This window comes from Myxine glutinosa, chromosome 7 (assembly GCF_964187855.1).
Source record: "Myxine glutinosa chromosome 7, kmMyxGlut1.1, whole genome shotgun sequence".
Lineage (NCBI taxonomy): Eukaryota > Metazoa > Chordata > Myxini > Myxiniformes > Myxinidae > Myxine > Myxine glutinosa.
This window is the reverse complement of record NC_136267.1, coordinates 105,022,416-105,040,800: the sequence shown is the minus strand read 5'-3', so window position 1 is coordinate 105,040,800 and position 18,385 is coordinate 105,022,416. Positions and strand designations below refer to the sequence as shown.

Here is an 18,385-nt window from a genome sequence, read left to right as displayed (position 1 = left end):
GTCGACATCTCTTTTGCTGTTTTCAGAGAGCTATCTCAATGCCAGCAAGTCTGGCTGTTCACTAAGGCACATTGGCTGGGACTGTGGGCAGCCACCTTTCTTCAAGACTGGTCAACCATATCTACTACTCCTGATATTGGAAGATGGTCATCTTCCATCTGCGTGGAAATCGGGCAACATCACTGTATTACATAAAAAGGTGCAAAAACGGATCCTCTTCACTGCAGACCTATCAGCTTACTTCCAGTCATCAGCAAGTTGGCCTCACAAGCCAGCCGCCGACTGGGCGGCCTTTCTTTTTTTTCTTTTCTTTTTTTTGTATACAAGATCGAGGCTCGTGAAAGAGCGAACATTAATCACACAGAAAGACAAATCGACACATAAAACAAATAACATCGGGGGCAGTAGACAAGATGGGGAGAGGGGGAAGGACACAAACACAACATTTGAGAGCAGGGACCGAGAGACATGGAGACATCGAGAGATCTGTGGGAGGGAGAGGGCTTTGGGGGGGGAGGCATGGGAAGGGGGGTGGGAGAGGTATAAAACATATGGACACTGCCAGGACTTCCAGGAAAGAAGTTGGAATTTCAAACGAGGTGGATCTGGGGTGAATTAGTGGGGGTAGAAAAGATCAAGGTTTTGGATGGGGGAAGATAAGAAATGGTGGTGAACAGCTGTTTTAAAGACCTGGAGGGAGGAGTGGGATTGAAGGGAGTGTGGGAGTTTGTTCCAGAGGCGGGAGAAAAGAGGAATGAAAGAGTGAATACAATGTCCTTCCTTGGCATGCCTGGACTTCTATCCACCAGCAAGACCTTCATATACAAATTGATGGAGTACTGCTCTCTCCCCTGGGCTGGCTCCCCTGCCACACATCTTGCTCAGCTTGACACCATGAAAACCAAGGCCTTCAAGATTATTGGACTCTCCCACGGTGCAGCTGAGTCTATGGATCTATCAGTTCATCATTGCAGACAAATCAGTGGTGTCTGTTTTCTACCACCTCCTTTTGTGGTCTTGCACCCACTGCTCTTTCTGTGCTATGTCTCTGAACTTCCGTTGAACTTGGGGCCGACTCAGAAGAAGACCTTTGTTGGTCGAAAGCTTGTCGAATTAAAGATCGAAGCCCTGAAGCTACGTCCGCGTCTTATTCAATCTCCCGATTATTTATTCAATGCAAATGAGACGCCCTGCTCGTACTGTGGAGTTTCTACTATTTCTCAGTTATTTATATATATATATATATATATATATATATATATATATATATTACAGTATATATATATATATTACAGTATATATATATATATTACAGTATATATATATATATATATTACAGTATATATATATATATTACAGTATATATATATATATTACAGTATATATATATATATTACAGTATATATATATATATTACAGTATATATATATATATTACAGTATATATATATATATTACAGTATATATATATATATTACAGTATATATATATATATTACAGTATATATATATATATATATTACAGTATATATATATTTACTTACCGTATTATATCTTGGTCAGAATCGTGTTGTGAGACAGAATCCAGGAGAGAGAAACTTTCACATTTTCTACAGCATCTTGGCAGGAGCAAATGAAGAGCAAAGAGGTAATATCTGTGCACTTCTTGGTTACATGTATTGCCCATGGCATGTCATATGATGTGACTAATTGAAAATTCTCAATCCTTTTATTTTTTTTTGCAATTACTCTTGGCTTTCATTTATGTGTTTTATCATTGCGTCTTATTGCAGAGGCATTTTGTCTCTCTCAACCGGACAACTACCATTTCCTCAACCAATCTGGCTGCACAGCTGATCCATCTTGTGATGACCAGAAGTCGTTTGAGAATATTATGGTAAGATAACTGCAGAGTCCTGTTTGATGAACATCTTGACTTTTATTGCTTTATATTTTATAAGCATATTACTTTTATTGCTGAAATTATTTTTGTATCCAGTGTCAAGCCTCATGGAGGAATTCCGAGACAGAATGGGCCGAGACACAACAGAATGAAAAAAAAAAAACAGTATCAAGAGAGGGGAGGGGTTTTGTGGTGGGAACACACCAACAGCAGGGTTGAGGGACAAAATAAATTATATATTGGTTTTATCTATAGTTTTTATTTTATATGATTTATATAAATATATCGGTTTTAGCCGTATCACTCAATGGTGAAGAATGACTTAAAACTATTCTCACATCCAGATCCGGATCTTCACCAAAATGGAATCATTTTGGACTTGTCACATACCCAAACACTCCACCAAATTTCGTCAAAATCCATCCACAACTTTTTGTGATATCCTGTTGAAAGTCAGACAGACGAACAGGGGCAGACAAACCACAACCTCCAACCACCTTTGACGGCGGAAGTAACAAGATGGATGAGTTGGTTAGGCGACAAGAACAAGCAGAATCGATTTTGGCTCAGATCCGGATCCAGATCCAGCCTGTCAAAGGGATACAAAACGTAAAATGTTTAAGCCTGGTTGTTCAGCCTTATTTAATGCAAATGCTCGTACTGTGGAGTTTTGCACTCTCCAGAGTGCTGTTCTAGTTATGTAATGCAGTTATGTTGGCTGGTTGCCAGGCAGATGGAAGATGACCAAAGGCAAACGATAGGATGAAAATAGCAGAGAGGATGTCCAAGAGCAGCAGAGCAGGATTTTAGGACACGTGAGCTGATACATTCTGGTCCAGTGGCAGAGTCAGAGTCGAGGGTTGTCAGAAACTTGTCCACCTTCTCAGGTGCAAAAGACAGAGTCCAGGAGCAGTTGGGTAAAACTGAGAAGGGTGGGTACAGAGAGTGAGAGTTCGGGACACACTATTTGGAAGGAAACACAGAATTGAGGCATTCGGCCTTCTCACGAGCGGTGTTGCCTGTGGTGCCATTTGAAGCTAGGGAAGGAATGGAAGGGGCGTACACATTAAATGACTGACTTATGGGGCACCACCGGGATTTAGAAGAGGGAGACAGGTTTAAAATTCAATCTTGAGGTTGGACAGATGTTGTTTCCTGGCTCTCTTGAGAGTGGGACACTCACTGGTTGCGGACTTTGTGGAATGATCTGAGATTGCCTTTGGTCGGATTAGTCTTCCAGGAAGAGAAGGCAAGTTGTTTCAGAGGAACTACCTCATCACAAGATTCAGTATACCATGGGTGGGAAGAAGGGGAGGATAACTGGAGATGAGCTTGGAAGAATCCATCCATGAGAGAGAGCAGGTTTCTGTGGAGGAATTCCCAGACATAGTTAACTTCAGGGGCAGTAGATATGGAAGATCAGTCCTGAAGAGAGATGGCTGCTTACAGTCCCTGCCAATCTGCTGGACCGAACTGATATGGAAGATATGGAAGATCAGTCCAGAAGAGAGATGGCTGCTTACAGTCCCTTTCAATCTGCTGGACCGAACTGCCAGACTCACCAGCATTGAGGCAATTCTCTGAAAATAGTCAGAGAGATGTTGACTCTCATGAGCATGTGATCAGCTGAACCAATTGGGGCAGAGGAAGAGCAGGCAGGTAATTACGTTATTGTGTCTCGTAAGAGTATGAGCTAGCAATATAGCTGAGAGGTCGTGTTCTTGCCTTTGAGTTGTCTAGCCTTAGTTAAACCTCCATGAGGGATAAAAAAACCCAAAAAAAAACCACCTTTAGAGGCCATTTTTCCCTGCAAGCGGGAGTTGGCCTTTTTTGGGGACCGTGGTTGTTGTTGTTTTTTGGTCCCCTTTTTGAAGCAATGTTTTACGGCCGGATGCCCTTCCTGCCGCCAACCCTTTTTGTCGCCTTTTTACGACAAACAGGGAATTACCAGTGAACTGGTACTCAATTTGCCGACCTCGGAAGGATGACAGGCTGAGTCAACCCCCCTGGCGTTAATTCAGCGATCGACCGGGATTCAAACCCAGGATCCTAGGATCCTAAGCTGGCACCCTAGCCGCTAGCCCAACACCAGGGTCATTATCCATGAGGGATAATAACCAATTAATTAAAATTGGAGTTGTACTGCTTCACAAGTGGTGTTGCATCATAGAGTGCACCATATTTTCTCGTAACCTTAAGCTGGCTGACCTATCTGTGAACAGATGTTTCTGGGAGTTAAAGACCCCATGGGTCATTTGCAAAGGAGTAGGCCACCATGTGCTTGAATCATGGCCAAATTGAAATTCAATAAACCCCTAAGTAAGGGCTGCTTCAGCAGCATTCTGCGATTGAATCATGACCTGTCTAATGTAAATTATCAGTTACAAATATCTCATCCTTTGTGGTGAGTACCCGGAGTCCACTCAGAGAAATTTGGGAAGTCTGACTGACTGAATGATATGAAGAATGCATAGTTAGCAAAACAAATTTGATTACTTCCATAACTACTGTACATGTTGCAATTTTTTGTATTTTGACATCATCACTTTTAATCAGACGAGAATATCACTCATGCTGCCACATACTCATACACAGCCGTATATTATTACTTGGGGGAAAAAAAAGAATTTTGACAAGTATGTTGATCACTTCGGTTTGTGTGTGTTTGTTTGTCTGTCCGCTCACTTATACTTGCCTACAAGTCACAATTTTAAACCGATCTTCACAAAACTTCAGCAAATGGTGGAGTTCGTGGTCCGACAAAATCCTATATATTTTTGAGGTCAAAAGGTCAACATAGGCCAAAGGTCAACCACTTTTTTTCGAATTTCTAAAATCCTCAATTTTCATCCGATTGACTTTAAATATGAATAGGATTTACATATCGGCTTACTGAAACCAACCACCAACTATTTTTGAGGTCAACATAGGCCAAAACGGTCAACATAGTCAATTTTCTAAAATTGTCAATTTTCATCCAATTAACTAAAAATTTGAAGACTTTGCATATCAGGTCACTGAATTCAACCAATAATTATTTTTGGGGTCAAAAGGATGTTCTACTGAGTGCCATTCTACTTTGTTCTCTTTTTCCAAGTGTAGCTCTGAGTGATTTTTCATTTTAGTGTTGCTTTATTTGATAATTTTTCATTGTGCACTTACAAAGCTGTCATTCGGCACGTGGCATTTTGGCATCACTTAAACATAACACTTCATTTTTTATGCGATATCATAAAAAAGTGAAACGGGAATAACATGGTACAGAGGTAAAAGGAATTTCACATAAAGTAAAAATAATGTGATGCATGGGAATTGTGTTCGAGCCTTTTGCATTATATAACAGCCACAGTGACGAGAACGCCTATTACTAGACCGCATGCCAGTACATTAGGAGAGGTTTGAGAGGTAAAACCATTGGCAGGCAATAGAGCCATAATTCCTGATGTAAGAGGAAGCTTTTAAGGAAAGCAAACTCTGAATGCAGGCGAGTGAACAATTTTGATGTATGGTTGTGCAGGCCGCTATGGAGGTTCTTGATATCAGCAGCGAGGAGGTGAAGGACGTGCTGCGACTACTTGCTGGGATTCTTCAACTCGGTAACATGGAGTTTGTCACCGCTGGCGGAGCTCAGATTGCCAGCAAGCAAGGTGCATTACTGCTTCGGTATTCCAAATTGTTTATTATCTCACAAACACCAAAAGAGGGTCTGTTGCAGCATACAGCCCGGCTCCTCTATCAAGTTTTAGGAAGTTGTAGCACATTGCTCTGGAATCCTGGTTGCTCAAAGCAGGGCCGCTTTCTGATTATCTTCTCGCCAGATGTTCTCAACTGTCATCTTTATGTACTCTTCCCATTTCTTTGTCATTTTCAATGAAGCTCCAATCTCAGTTGGTATTACTTTTACTCGAACTTTTCACATTTTTGTTCAATTTCCATCCTCAGTTCTTCAAATTTTATCTTCTTTTCTTCATTATTTTTTTCTCCGATGTTGTAGTCGATTGAGGCAATTCTCTGAAAATAGTCAGAGAGATGTTGACTCTCATGAGCATGTGATCAGCTGAACCAATTGGGGCAGAGGAAGAGCAGGCAGGTAATTATGTTAGCTTTTACAGTACAAGCAGTACAACTCCTTCAGGGCAAGGTATTTTGTTGAATTGATATATGTGGGAAAATTACACGCCCAGATCAGGAATCGAACCCAGGTCCTCTGGAAAACCGTACCAGTGCTCTGCCATCTGAGCTATCTGGGCGACCCTGACCAAGCATGCAATTTCCCCACACATTTGATTGCCACTCTTTCCGTCAATGCTTCCGGGGCACCTGCTGCAAACCATAGGAGCAACAATGGCCTGATCACGAGAGGGTCTTCCTCCAATGGGGGGGGGGGACACCACTGGGACGTTGTGAAACAAATAGAATAATTAACAAGATAATAAATAACATAAATCGATATACCCGTATGTGGGAAAATTTCATGCCCAGACCAGGAACTGGTACGGTTTTCCTGAGGACCTGGGTTAAATTCCTGGTCTGTGAATGTCATTTTCTCACATATATCAATTTAATTATTTATAATCCTGTTCATTAATGTAATTATGTATTTTGTCTTTGCCCTCTTGTTGGTATTGTCCACAAATACCATGTGTATTTATCCGTCTTTTATAATGCGTGTTGTGTATAATTTTATTTGATTGACCAACAGTTTTTCACGTATTGATTTTTTTTTTTGACCAATCAAGTACAGTATAACATGAAAAAAATTCACAAATTTTACGTCATTAATCAATTGCTCCGTTTTTTGATGATTAAAAAAAAATGTATGACTTTTGACAAACATAATAAATATATTTTACATTCTAATCTATTAATACATCTTTTGATGTGAGATTTATATAATGCCTCAGAGGCAGTAAACAAAATTGAAAGAAAATGGAGAGTAGGGAGATAATGGGGCTTCCAGGACACCCATGTATTTAGATGGGACTTTTTCCCAAACTGCCCATTTTTCCCCTGATTACCGCGACACCCCTTTCTCCTTTTACATGTAAGTGAATGGGGGAGTCCTTACTTACCCTCCAAGGACCACGCGACATTCAAAATTCCTCATTGATCCTATGAATATTTGTTCATTTTCTAATTTTTTAAACAACTCCATTCTCTTATGGAACTCATCCCCATCTAGGATATTGATAAACTTTACATTAAGTACCTTTCTCTGTGCGTTTATAAAATGATATGTTTCACGGAGGGACCTGGTCTGTCCTCCTCCCGATCCACATACCATTTTAAAATTATAATATTTATTATCCGGTTGATAACCATCAAAGTTCTCACTCCACTCTAATATATTTTTTTTCCCGCCCTCCATTACCCCACTTAACAAATGAATATGTTTATCAGTCTTGAGGATCTTCTGACCAGTGATCCTCTCAACCTCTAGGATCTGGTATTTCTCACACTCATTATGTTTTCCATTTATATACCAAGGTTGATTACACCTCCACCCTTTAGTCTGGTTAATACTTGGTTCTATCATTTATTTATAAAAAAGGCGGCGGTAGCCCTTAAAATCCCTAACCCCCCTTTTTAACTTATCACTAATATATATATATATATATCTTATCACTTTTTATATCTTATCACTTATCACTTATATAACCAAAAGGTACACACTTGACACCACCATCTAAAATATATCGTTTATCATCATATGCTCCTAGTGCTAGTTTATTTATCTCTTCTGAATATAATTCATGCTTATAACTCCTAATCCCTTTTACCTTTCGATATTGTTCCCCCCCACTCATCAAACATTGATAATAATGATCAAAATTTATACTTTCTTTAATTACATTTTTCTTAATCCCTTTGAGCTTCTGATCACACTTCTCCACATTCCCAACTCTATATTTATACACATAAGCCTTTGCTCCCAATGCTATGGACTCACTCAGAATATTTTCACCAAGCTCATCCTTGAACTTTCCAATCACCTTTTTATTTTGATTCGAGAACAATTCACTCTTTTGATCACACTTCTCCATATTCCCAACTCTATATTTATACGCATAAGCCTTTGCTCTCAATGCTATGAACTCACTCATAATATTTTCACCAAGCTCATCCTTGAACTTTCCAATCACCTTTTTATTTTGATTCGAGAACAATTCACTCTTTTGATCATAGTTGCTTGTATCATAAATTACAGAATCAGCTTTCATATCATCATAGACGTCATCTGTCTTGATACTCAGAATGAAGCTGTCCGTATCCATATACATCAACATGACGTTATCACCATACTTTGTTTTCAAATTCTCATAATAATATTCATACATCAGTAGTTTTGACAGATCGAGAACAGTAGTACCAATATAAATCGGTTTATCCATCTCAATTTTTTCTTTCATCATATGAACAGCACAAAAGTTTTCTGTAAAGATTTCAACACGCTCAAAGCTCGGTCTGTTGATTAGTTTGGAAGTTTGTTCCCAGGAAGTTGTCAACTTGATATTTTGTCTCTTTCTAACATTTTCCATAGTCTTTCCAAACACCGCGTTATTCATCAACTTATAAAAATCTTTCTCAAAGTCAGTCTTTCCAAGCGTTCTCTTTTGAGTGTTAAAATCAATATATTTCATTAACCAACAACTCTGTTTGAATTTCAGGACCCGATGAACTTTCTCAACAATTAGACCATGTTTCACAAATTGTAAAAGATTTCTCTGATGTAGTACATAGTTCTTCTTATCAAAGAATGTTGTTAAAAGTTTTTCTGTTCTTGATTCCTTATCAAATGATTTCTGATATTCACTCAACCACTCTGGGTTTGTTAATTCTTTCTCACACCCGAAAGGAAGATCTTTATGTTTCTCAAAGAGTTCTTTTGGATACTTTAGATCAACCTCCAGGAAATACCCTTATTTCCTTTCATCCAACTCTTTTTGTGTTGAACTCAAAATCTTTTCTAGAACACCCTCATGATCACTCTCCCATTTCAATCCTCCATAAGGTTGTGCTTGGGACATTGCCCACCCATAGAGGTTGTTGGCGTCATAATACATGAGATAGGAACTATCTTTCTTTGGATCATAATCTGGAAGATATTTGTTATTTGCTTTTGAATATCTTGATGAGCAGACTTGTGAAATTCCCCCTCTCTTTGCTCTCTCTATCATCAGGAGCATATCAACATCGGTTATCAAGTCCAAATCTTGTTTCGTCATATTTAGCATAGCACTCCAAGCAAGACCCGGTGCTGTGAAATAATGAGCAGGGTCCAAGCCATATCCAGAAAGACACACAGATCTAAATGCTTCGAATACATCTGCTAGAAGAAGGACATCAGTCTTGAGATAGAGATCATGATAATCACCCATATTATTGATATTATATTTTTTCCAAACATTTTGAGCATGTACATAATCATCATCTGAAACATTGCTATTATTTAGAATATTGTAAAAATCTTCTTTTGGAGGAAGTTTCTTTTCATCAAATCTTTTAAATGAATCCATATAGTCGTACGGGTAAATTCCCTTTTGTGTTAGGAGTTCCGTATCCTCATAATTACTCTCCAAACATGGAAATTTTTTCAAATTTTTAACTAGGTCAGCAAGAGGCCTAAACATGAATTTATATGTATCCAAGAATCGAATTCTTGTAGTTGGTCTTGTTGGAATGATCTTTGTAAAGGAGATGTATTTTTGATCTGTACTTGGAATAGCACTGATACTCCCAGGAGTCTTTGACAACTCTTTAATAAACAAGTGTGTATCATAATGAGCGTTGTTATGAAGAAAGACAGGAATGAAAGAGGGGAGTTTATAATTAATATTACAACTTTGATGAGCCGGACCTCTATATTTACCAGTGAGATGACAATGGTCTCTAACCTTTAGACCTTTACCAATTTTCTCCCCACAAATATGGCAGGTAGCCTTTGGCTGTCTAAATTCTCTTTTCTCTTCACTCGTCAAGTACATTGGTTTATTGGTTTCTCTCATTATCGTGGTTAATCGAACACAGTCTTTTTCTAGTCGTTTCACAAACTCCTCTGGGGCATTTGAGCCTCTATACTCCTCTAACTTGTTATATTCATCACCAACGGATGATTTGATATAATAACAAAATCCGCAAGGAGTATGTTTTTGATACTTATTTGTGTATGATTCTTTTGGATCTGGAGCTGCTGTTGCTATTTTTTCCAAGATACTCTCAAAATCAGCATATATCACAAAAGGATGTTTAATTGTTTTATTTTGATCTTTGAATGAAATTTTAGAACCAGGCTTTGGAAGTGTAATGACTGTTGCTTTCTCATTTGAACAATATTGTTTATGAGTATCCAATCTCTCCTGTGAATGAAATGTATTCAAACACCGACGACATGGATAAACTTTACATTTTCTAGAATAGACTTGTGATTTAATCAATCTTGAAAAGTTCTTGATATAAGCATAATGTTCAATTTCACCAGATCGAAAATACAAGAGATCAACATGTTTTTCTTTCTCATCATCTGAGATTTGTAAAATCTGCACTTTATTCTTTTCAGTCAACCCATAGACATTTATAGAAATATTATTTAACTTTTCAAACTTTGGAATATTATTAAGAGTCATCGGAAATTTCAAATTTTTCAGATTCAATTCATTTTCATATTTCATATAATTGCTTACTCTTTCAGCATGTTCTTTTGCTGGATGTAGATATGTCAGTACAGACCACAAGAAACACTTGTTATCAGTATTCTGAATATTTACTATAGCATTTTTATCTTTGATGATTTTAGGAAGTTGAATATATGATCTTGCTTGTAGTGGATCAGATTTAAAAATGTGAACATCAACAAACAGAACCTTTTCAACAGTGAGACCGCTTCCGACAATAAGATCATCAATATTATATTCACTATATTTAAGCTCATTAAAGACCTGTTCTTTATTTCTATTATAATCATTTTTATTAAGTACCATGTAAGTTGTTGTATGTAGGTAAAAGTTAAATGGTGGATCTTCCTTTTTATGAAGAACCAATTTAGCCCCCAAATAATATTTACAACTTCCCATTTCAGATATAGTCTTATCAATCTGATCATCTATTCCTTCCTTTGTAAGATCAACAGCAGCTCCCAGAGAACGGGGGACTGGATCTTTGAAACGGAACAATCTAATTTTAATATTTCCTTTGAAAGCACCATCTAAATTTTCAATCTCATAATATGGAACTTGGTGTTTCTTTGTCTTCTCATGACGCTTCCAATCCTCTTGAGGATGTAGTGTTGACAGCGCTCACAATAGACCTTTGGAAGAACCTTTGGTTTGAGATTCTTCAAATGTTTTTGAGTATCTAAGTGTTGATCATACCCACTTCTCAGAACCCATGTCTTACAAATCTTACAATACTTATTATTTTTACTCTTTAAATGTTTTTGTGTTCTATAATGTTTTTTGATATGTTTGTAGTTCTGCTCACAACTCTCACAGTAAGTAGAATTCATCCTATTTATATAGTAAAAAAACTTCACTATTTACTAGTTATCTTTTACTTAAAATAAAACAAGAGTCAGGAAACTCAATTAAATTTGGGGCAACTTATTCATATGATTCTTGGTTAGGATGTGATATCTATAACTAGTCTTCTTCATATCCTTATCACAAAGATCACAATGTTCCATCTCTTCTTCTTTATAACCGTTAAGAACATTATCTAAATGGTGCTTTGTTTGTTTATGTCTCCTTTTACCAAGTACTCTAATTAACTTATTACAAGGTTCACATGTTATCATATTTTTACTCTTATCAGATGTATTGATAGCATGTTTAATGGTCCTGATATGAGCATCATATCGATTGTACTGTTTATCACAGGCGGAACAATAACCAGAATTCATGCTATTTATATAGTGAGAAACTTCATATTTCTTCATCACTAAACTCTATATAGTAATCGGAATCATCAATAAAACTACTCTCATAACTATCATTTGAGCACAAACTATTAGCATCATAACTATCATCTGAGTTCAATGAAATACTATCGTCCGAGTTCAATGAAATAGTAAAATCTTCACTGCTGTAATGACTCATATTTAATTAGCAGAAAAAACCTTTCCATCTAAACCAATATACTTTCTTTCATTAACGGATTCAATCTCTACATTTTTAATATCAAAAGTTATCTTTAAATAATCTCTAACTATCATAGAACGAAATGACATTTCACCAGAAATATTAACATCATTCATTTTACTTAGATCTACACCCTTTGGATTATTAAAGTAAATACAAATTTCTCCACGAGTATTGTTGATGGTCTTATCATTCTTTTTCAAAGTATCGTGGTCAATCACTTTTTCAAGCTTTGAATAAATTGCCAGGAGTAGAGGAGAAACTTTTGTTAGATTTACTTTAATGGATGTCTTTCCAGGTATAGTTAGAGCTCTTCCTTTAAATGAAATAGAGGGGCTCATGTTATTTTCCATAACTGGTTTTACCCAAAAATTTCCATATTTATCTTTGTTCAATTTAACATCTTTGACATATTTTTCTATATCTTCCACCGAAGTAGAGATTGATTGAAATTTGTCTTTTGTGCTTTGAAACATTGTATTTATTAATGAATAAACTTGCGTTTAGTTTAAGTAAAAATTTACTATATAAATATGATAAGTTCTGAAGGATATTTAGAATTTCCAGACTCTCCATATGATAAATTAGAGAATTGTCCGGCTTGTGATAGAATAGGGCTTAATAATGAGGGTTCATATAAACAATGTTTATTCTGTGATTATATTCTAATTAATGATAATAAGAAATATAAAAAAACATATAACTCTTTTAAATTAGAACCAAAAATGAAATACTTTACAGGATTAATAAGAGAGATGAATGTTAAGTATTGTGATGATAATACACCATTTCTTTCAAGGGAAGAGACTATTTGTATTGAGGAAATGTATAAGGGTTTAATGATATTTATTATTCAAAATAATTTTAATGGAAATGTTAATACAAGATACTATATAAATAAAATAATGAATTATTTTGAAATTAAACCCGAACTCAGGATAAAATATAGAGTTTCTAAAATAGCTCAAAAAAAGTTAGATGACTTGTTTTCCAAATATATAAATGAATGATTTTTTACCCGTTTGGGAAAATAAGATAAAATTTAATAACCATAAAAACATTCCAAATTCATTGAGATGTCTAATAGTTGGTTCAAGCGGATGTGGGAAAACCTGTTTACTTTTAAAGATGCTCCTTGGTCCTAATTTTTTAGATTATGATAATTTAATAATTTTTACAAAGTCAAGTTTTCAACCCGAGTATCAACTACTCTCACAGGGTTTTAATGCAGGTCTTAAAAAGGAAGACATTATCGGTTTATTTAAACTTCAAAACAAACTAAATGATTATAATATTGAAGATATAATACAATTATTTTGTGATACACAGAAATCAAAATCGAAACCCATAACTTGTATTCTCAGTGATAATACGGATGATATACCTTCACCTCAAGATTTAGATAAATCAAAAAAGAACCTCGTCATCTTTGATGATTGTGTTAATGAGAGAAACCAAACAGTAATGGATAGCTACTATACAAGAGGGAGACATTCTTCTTGTAATTGTATATATCTTAGTCAATCATATTTTCAACTCCCTCGACGCTCAATAAGAAACAATGCCAATACTTTTATTTTATTTAAGTTAAATTCAATAGATGTAAATAATTTTTGGAGAGATAATTGCTCTACGTTATGTAGTAAAAAAGAATTTGAAAATTATATGAAACACACGATTGAAAAATATAAATATATTGTTGTGAAACAAGATGAGATACTAAATGATATTTTTCAATACTAAATGAATACCGAAGAAAGAGAAAGAAAGTTAAAGGAACATCAACAATTAGTTTCAAAAGTTGTTAAACAACAGGAAGAGATAAAGAAGAAACAGAGACAGAAACTAACTGGTGAAGAAGCCTTTGAAAGAAAACAAGAGAAATTCTTTAAACCACTTTTGAAAACTCAACACTCACCTACAGTTCCCATGGTAGAATTTACTCCGAAAAAACTTCAAATGCTCAAAGATTTCAGTCAGATAACAAAACAAGAACTTGGAAAATTCGAATATAATGATGAAGAATTATTTCAGAAACTTGAGGAGGTAAATCAACCCCCTAATTATGTAGTGGAAGCTCTTCAAAACAATGAATATTTGGCAGATTCAAAAACCAGAGCAGGTCTCATTCCAACAGAAGAACCAGCAGTGTTTCATCTTGTGGAAGAAAAGGTATTGATATTTAATGATGAATTGATGTTCTTGAGTTCTACTCAACCAAATGTTAAATTAACTCCAAGATTAATGTTTCTTCTAACAAACCCCGGATTCAGCGGTTCAAAATATTTTGAGGAACCACTTGATATGGAAAGAGAGGAAGATAGGGTATATATTGAGTTGTTAAATGCACTTGATTATGGAGATTCTGTTGCTGGTAAAAGTAAGAAGAATGAGAAGGAGAAACATATTATTGATGCTTTAAGTAAGCTTGGTTCAGGTGTTAGTTTTCTTCCAAATGACCCATCACAATTAGTTAATAGGCTATTATTGTTGTTAGGTAGTAAGAAGGCTGGAAACAACAATTGTTTTAATGAATCCTCAGCCATTTTAGATCAGTTGATGAACATGAAAATAATTAATAAATGTCAATACAAAGATATTTTATTAGATATTAAATAAGATGAGAAGCACAATTCTTAGTTTTAATTTCACAACGAGCGATTACACAGCTTCATTCCCTTACCCACTACAACTTGACCCCCTTACCTCATATGAGGCATCTTTGTTGTCAATGGAAACTTACAATACCCTTTTTAATATCACAGAGAAAAACAACAAGTTTAGTTATAATCCAGGAAGTGGATATAAAACTATAACCGTTTCACCTGGAGCTTACGAGATTTCTCAAATATCTTCAGAAGTCTCTCGCCTTATGAAAGAAAAAGGTGATGAACCAAAAAATATTGTAATAGATATTCAAAAACACACTTCAAAATCAACTATTAAACTTAAAAATAATTATAAATTTGATTTCACGATTGAAAATTCGTTTAGAGAGCTATTGGGTTTCTCTTCAAAAAAGATTGAAAATAACGGGACGTTTTACAGTGATAATGTTATCCAAATATCCTCCGGTATAAATTCAGTATTAATTCATTGTGATTTGATTGATGGTGCTTATAACGATGGAATAAGAACAAATACAATATTTTCATTCAGTGCATACTCAACCCCGATTGGTTATAAATTTAATATGGAACCAAAAAATCTTGTCTATTTACCTGTGTCAGGAAAAACCATATACAGAGTAAATTTTAGGATAACCGACCAAGATAATCGTATGATATCCTTTAATGATGAAATTATATCCATCAGAATTCACCTACGTGAAGTTTTTCAATAAATAAATAATGGTTATTGTGAGAAAACACGAGTTGGGAAAATATAAAATAATTACAGGGGAGGGCATGTACCTTTCACCAGACTATACAAGGTATGTGGGTAGAGGATACTATAAACCTAAGAGACAACGAGGCGTAGGTCATCAATTTCGAAATAAAGGAGATGGGATAATTGATACTCTAATGGGTATTGGTTCAACCATCCTTAAACATAAAGACCTAATTGGTTCAACTGCTTCTGCCGTGGGCTCCGTTGCGGGTGCTATAAAGAGTATAAAAGATGCTCAAAAGGAGTCTCATAAATTACAAGCAATCAAAGAAATAAAAAAAGGTAAAACTCAACTATCTTCACAAGAACGACAAAAAATCATTAAAATACTTGGGTCAGGGTTTCAACAATTTTAATGCTATATAAATACAAGTATGGAAGCGATTGATAGTATCTATGATTTGGATGATACGATTATCATTTCAAACTCCACTAAAAAGGAAGACTATTTTAAGGTAAATGCTATAACAGGAACAGACTGGAATTCAAACGGAACAAAAAGTTTTGAAATAAATAATCAACAAACTTACTTGAATATAGCTGATAGTTTCTTGCTGTGTAAATTTAAATTCACTAAGGCTGCGAATAATACTAATGCTACACTCGTAAATGATTTCTTCTGGAAAATGTTTGACAGTGTCCGCCTGTATATTGGAACACAAGAGGTTGAAGCGGTTGATTATGTCTCTGCTACATCTGAAATGATGAAATTTACACTATATTCGTTTAGTGATAGAATGGGTAAGGGAGCTGTTGAAGGTTTTATTCCTGATATGTCAACGGGTACAAACGCAGACCCTGGTTATAGTCAAAGGAAGTCAATGTATAATGATGACGCAAAAGCTGAGAATAGTTTTACCGTAGCAGTACCTCTGAAAGGTATATTTGGATTTTGTGATTATGATAAAGTTTTGTATGGGCTTAAAATTAGATTTCAACTACAAAGGAATGATAATGTAAATAGATTGCTTTTTGGGGATGAAAATGCTTTTGGAGAAAATAATAAATTTGTTATTAATGATTTGTGTTGGTATATCAGTGAATATACTCCTAATCTTAAAACGGAAGAGATGTTAAATAGAAGACTTAACTCAAAGAAACCGCTAAATGTATCATACCTTAAAAGAAGATGTCAACACGTTAAACTGGAACACACTACCTACACTTGGAATTTGGGTGTTCTTCAAGGAAAGCCACGATACCTCTGGCTCATTTTTAAAAAACCAGATGGAGAGGACGGTACTAATAAGAATAATGCGCTGAGTGATAATGCTAAGGTGAAACAACTTCGGGTTTCTCTTGATGGCACATTTTATCCGCGAGATAGATTGGAAATTGATTGGGAAAAAAATGATTATGCGGAAGCCTACAAGTCCTACCAAAAGGTGTGTGAAAGTAATGGTAATAATGATCCTATTTTGGATATGGTTGCGTTTCAAAAACTTTATACAATCTACGCAATTGACCTGAGTTCTCAAAAGGAAACTATAAAGTCTAATCGAGTGGATACTTCTCTATACATTGAAAGAGGGGAGAGTGAAGAGGTTAATGCATATTGTTTGCTTTTGGAGGAAACAGAATTACAGATTAATACAGATAATGGTGTTATGATTAATATCACATAGGTTTTTTCTCATAAATAAATGGTTGGGGTATATGTTAATCAAATCAATCTTAATAAATTAACATCTTGTATTCAAAATCAAAAGCCTTGTATTATTAATGTTAATACAATTCAAAGAAAAGGAGCTGTAAGAATTGATGTTTTACTCACACACACACAAGTAAAAACACTAAATGATGTTGGATCACTTAAAATTAAAATGACGAAACCTATGTTAAAGAAATATTCAATAGACGAGTCAAGAGGAGGATTTCTCCCGTTTCTAATTCCTTTATTTGCTGGTTTAAGTGCGGCGGGAGCATTGACTGGTGGTATTTCAGCAGCGGTAAAAACTGCTAACGAAAGGAAGGCACAACTAAAAGCTCAAAAAGAATTGGAAAGACATAACAAGGAGTTGGAGAAACAAATTAGTGGAAGTGGTGTAATTGTAGATTTTGCTCAAAAACTTGAAAGTCTACCTGATAAAGCTAGATTGTTGGTTGGAGATATGCTTTCCTCTATCGCTCAAGCGGGTGTTAAACTAACTAAACGGGGTAATGGATTGTATCTTTCTCATAAATAAATGGATAAATGGTTTAAACAATTTGGAAAGAATACAACGTCAAATATAGAACTAGCTAAGTATTGTAAAACACTAAAAATTGATAATGTGGTTATTTGTATGAGAGATGAATTAATACATATAAATAAGAATACAAAGAATATTATTATGAATTTAGACACACAGAATGGTTCTCATTGGGTTTGTATTCATAATAGTCAGGATAAATATTATTTTGATAGTTATGGTATGCCACCACCTGTTGAAGTAATACAATTCTTACAGAATGGTGTTTATCAAACATTTCAAGTTCAAGAAATTAATTCTAAATGTTGTGGTCAATTATGTTTATATGTATTATTTCAACTCAACAATAATGAAAATTTTTATGATATCATTTTTTATCTAATATAAATGACCTATGTTGGAAAAGATGGTTCTATCTTTGGAAAATCCTCTCAGGGTAATGATTTATCAAATTATTATACAAAGGCACAGGCTGAACGACAAAAATATAGTATAAGTAAAAATATTAATATGAAGAATACTTATAGATTAATCAATTATCCAAACCCTACAGATGCGAATGACTTGATTAGATTCAGTGATTTATCACAATATATATCTTTAAAGAAAACAGCACGTTTTGTGAAACAAGTAAAATTTACAACCACAACACCTGGTTATACTGACCATACACCTTTCCTCATTGAATTTAACTACCTGCTTACAATTGAATTTTATAAAGAAGGACATTTAGTTAATATGCAAATTAATAAATGGGGGTATGATATGC

The 18,385-nt window shown here is 35.1% G+C and overlaps 1 protein-coding gene across 1 annotated transcript in view; it reads left to right on the top strand.

Annotated features, from left to right (window-relative positions):
• LOC137431601 (unconventional myosin-X) overlaps positions 1-18,385 on the top strand; it is a 330,046-nt gene that overhangs the window by 128,259 nt on the left and 183,402 nt on the right. Inside the window, exons 8-10 of the mRNA XM_068123112.2 lie at positions 1,562-1,646; positions 1,792-1,895; positions 5,419-5,548. Coding sequence (XP_067979213.2) covers positions 1,562-1,646; positions 1,792-1,895; positions 5,419-5,548 — 319 coding nt within the window. The remainder of the gene's footprint in view (positions 1-1,561; positions 1,647-1,791; positions 1,896-5,418; positions 5,549-18,385) is intronic.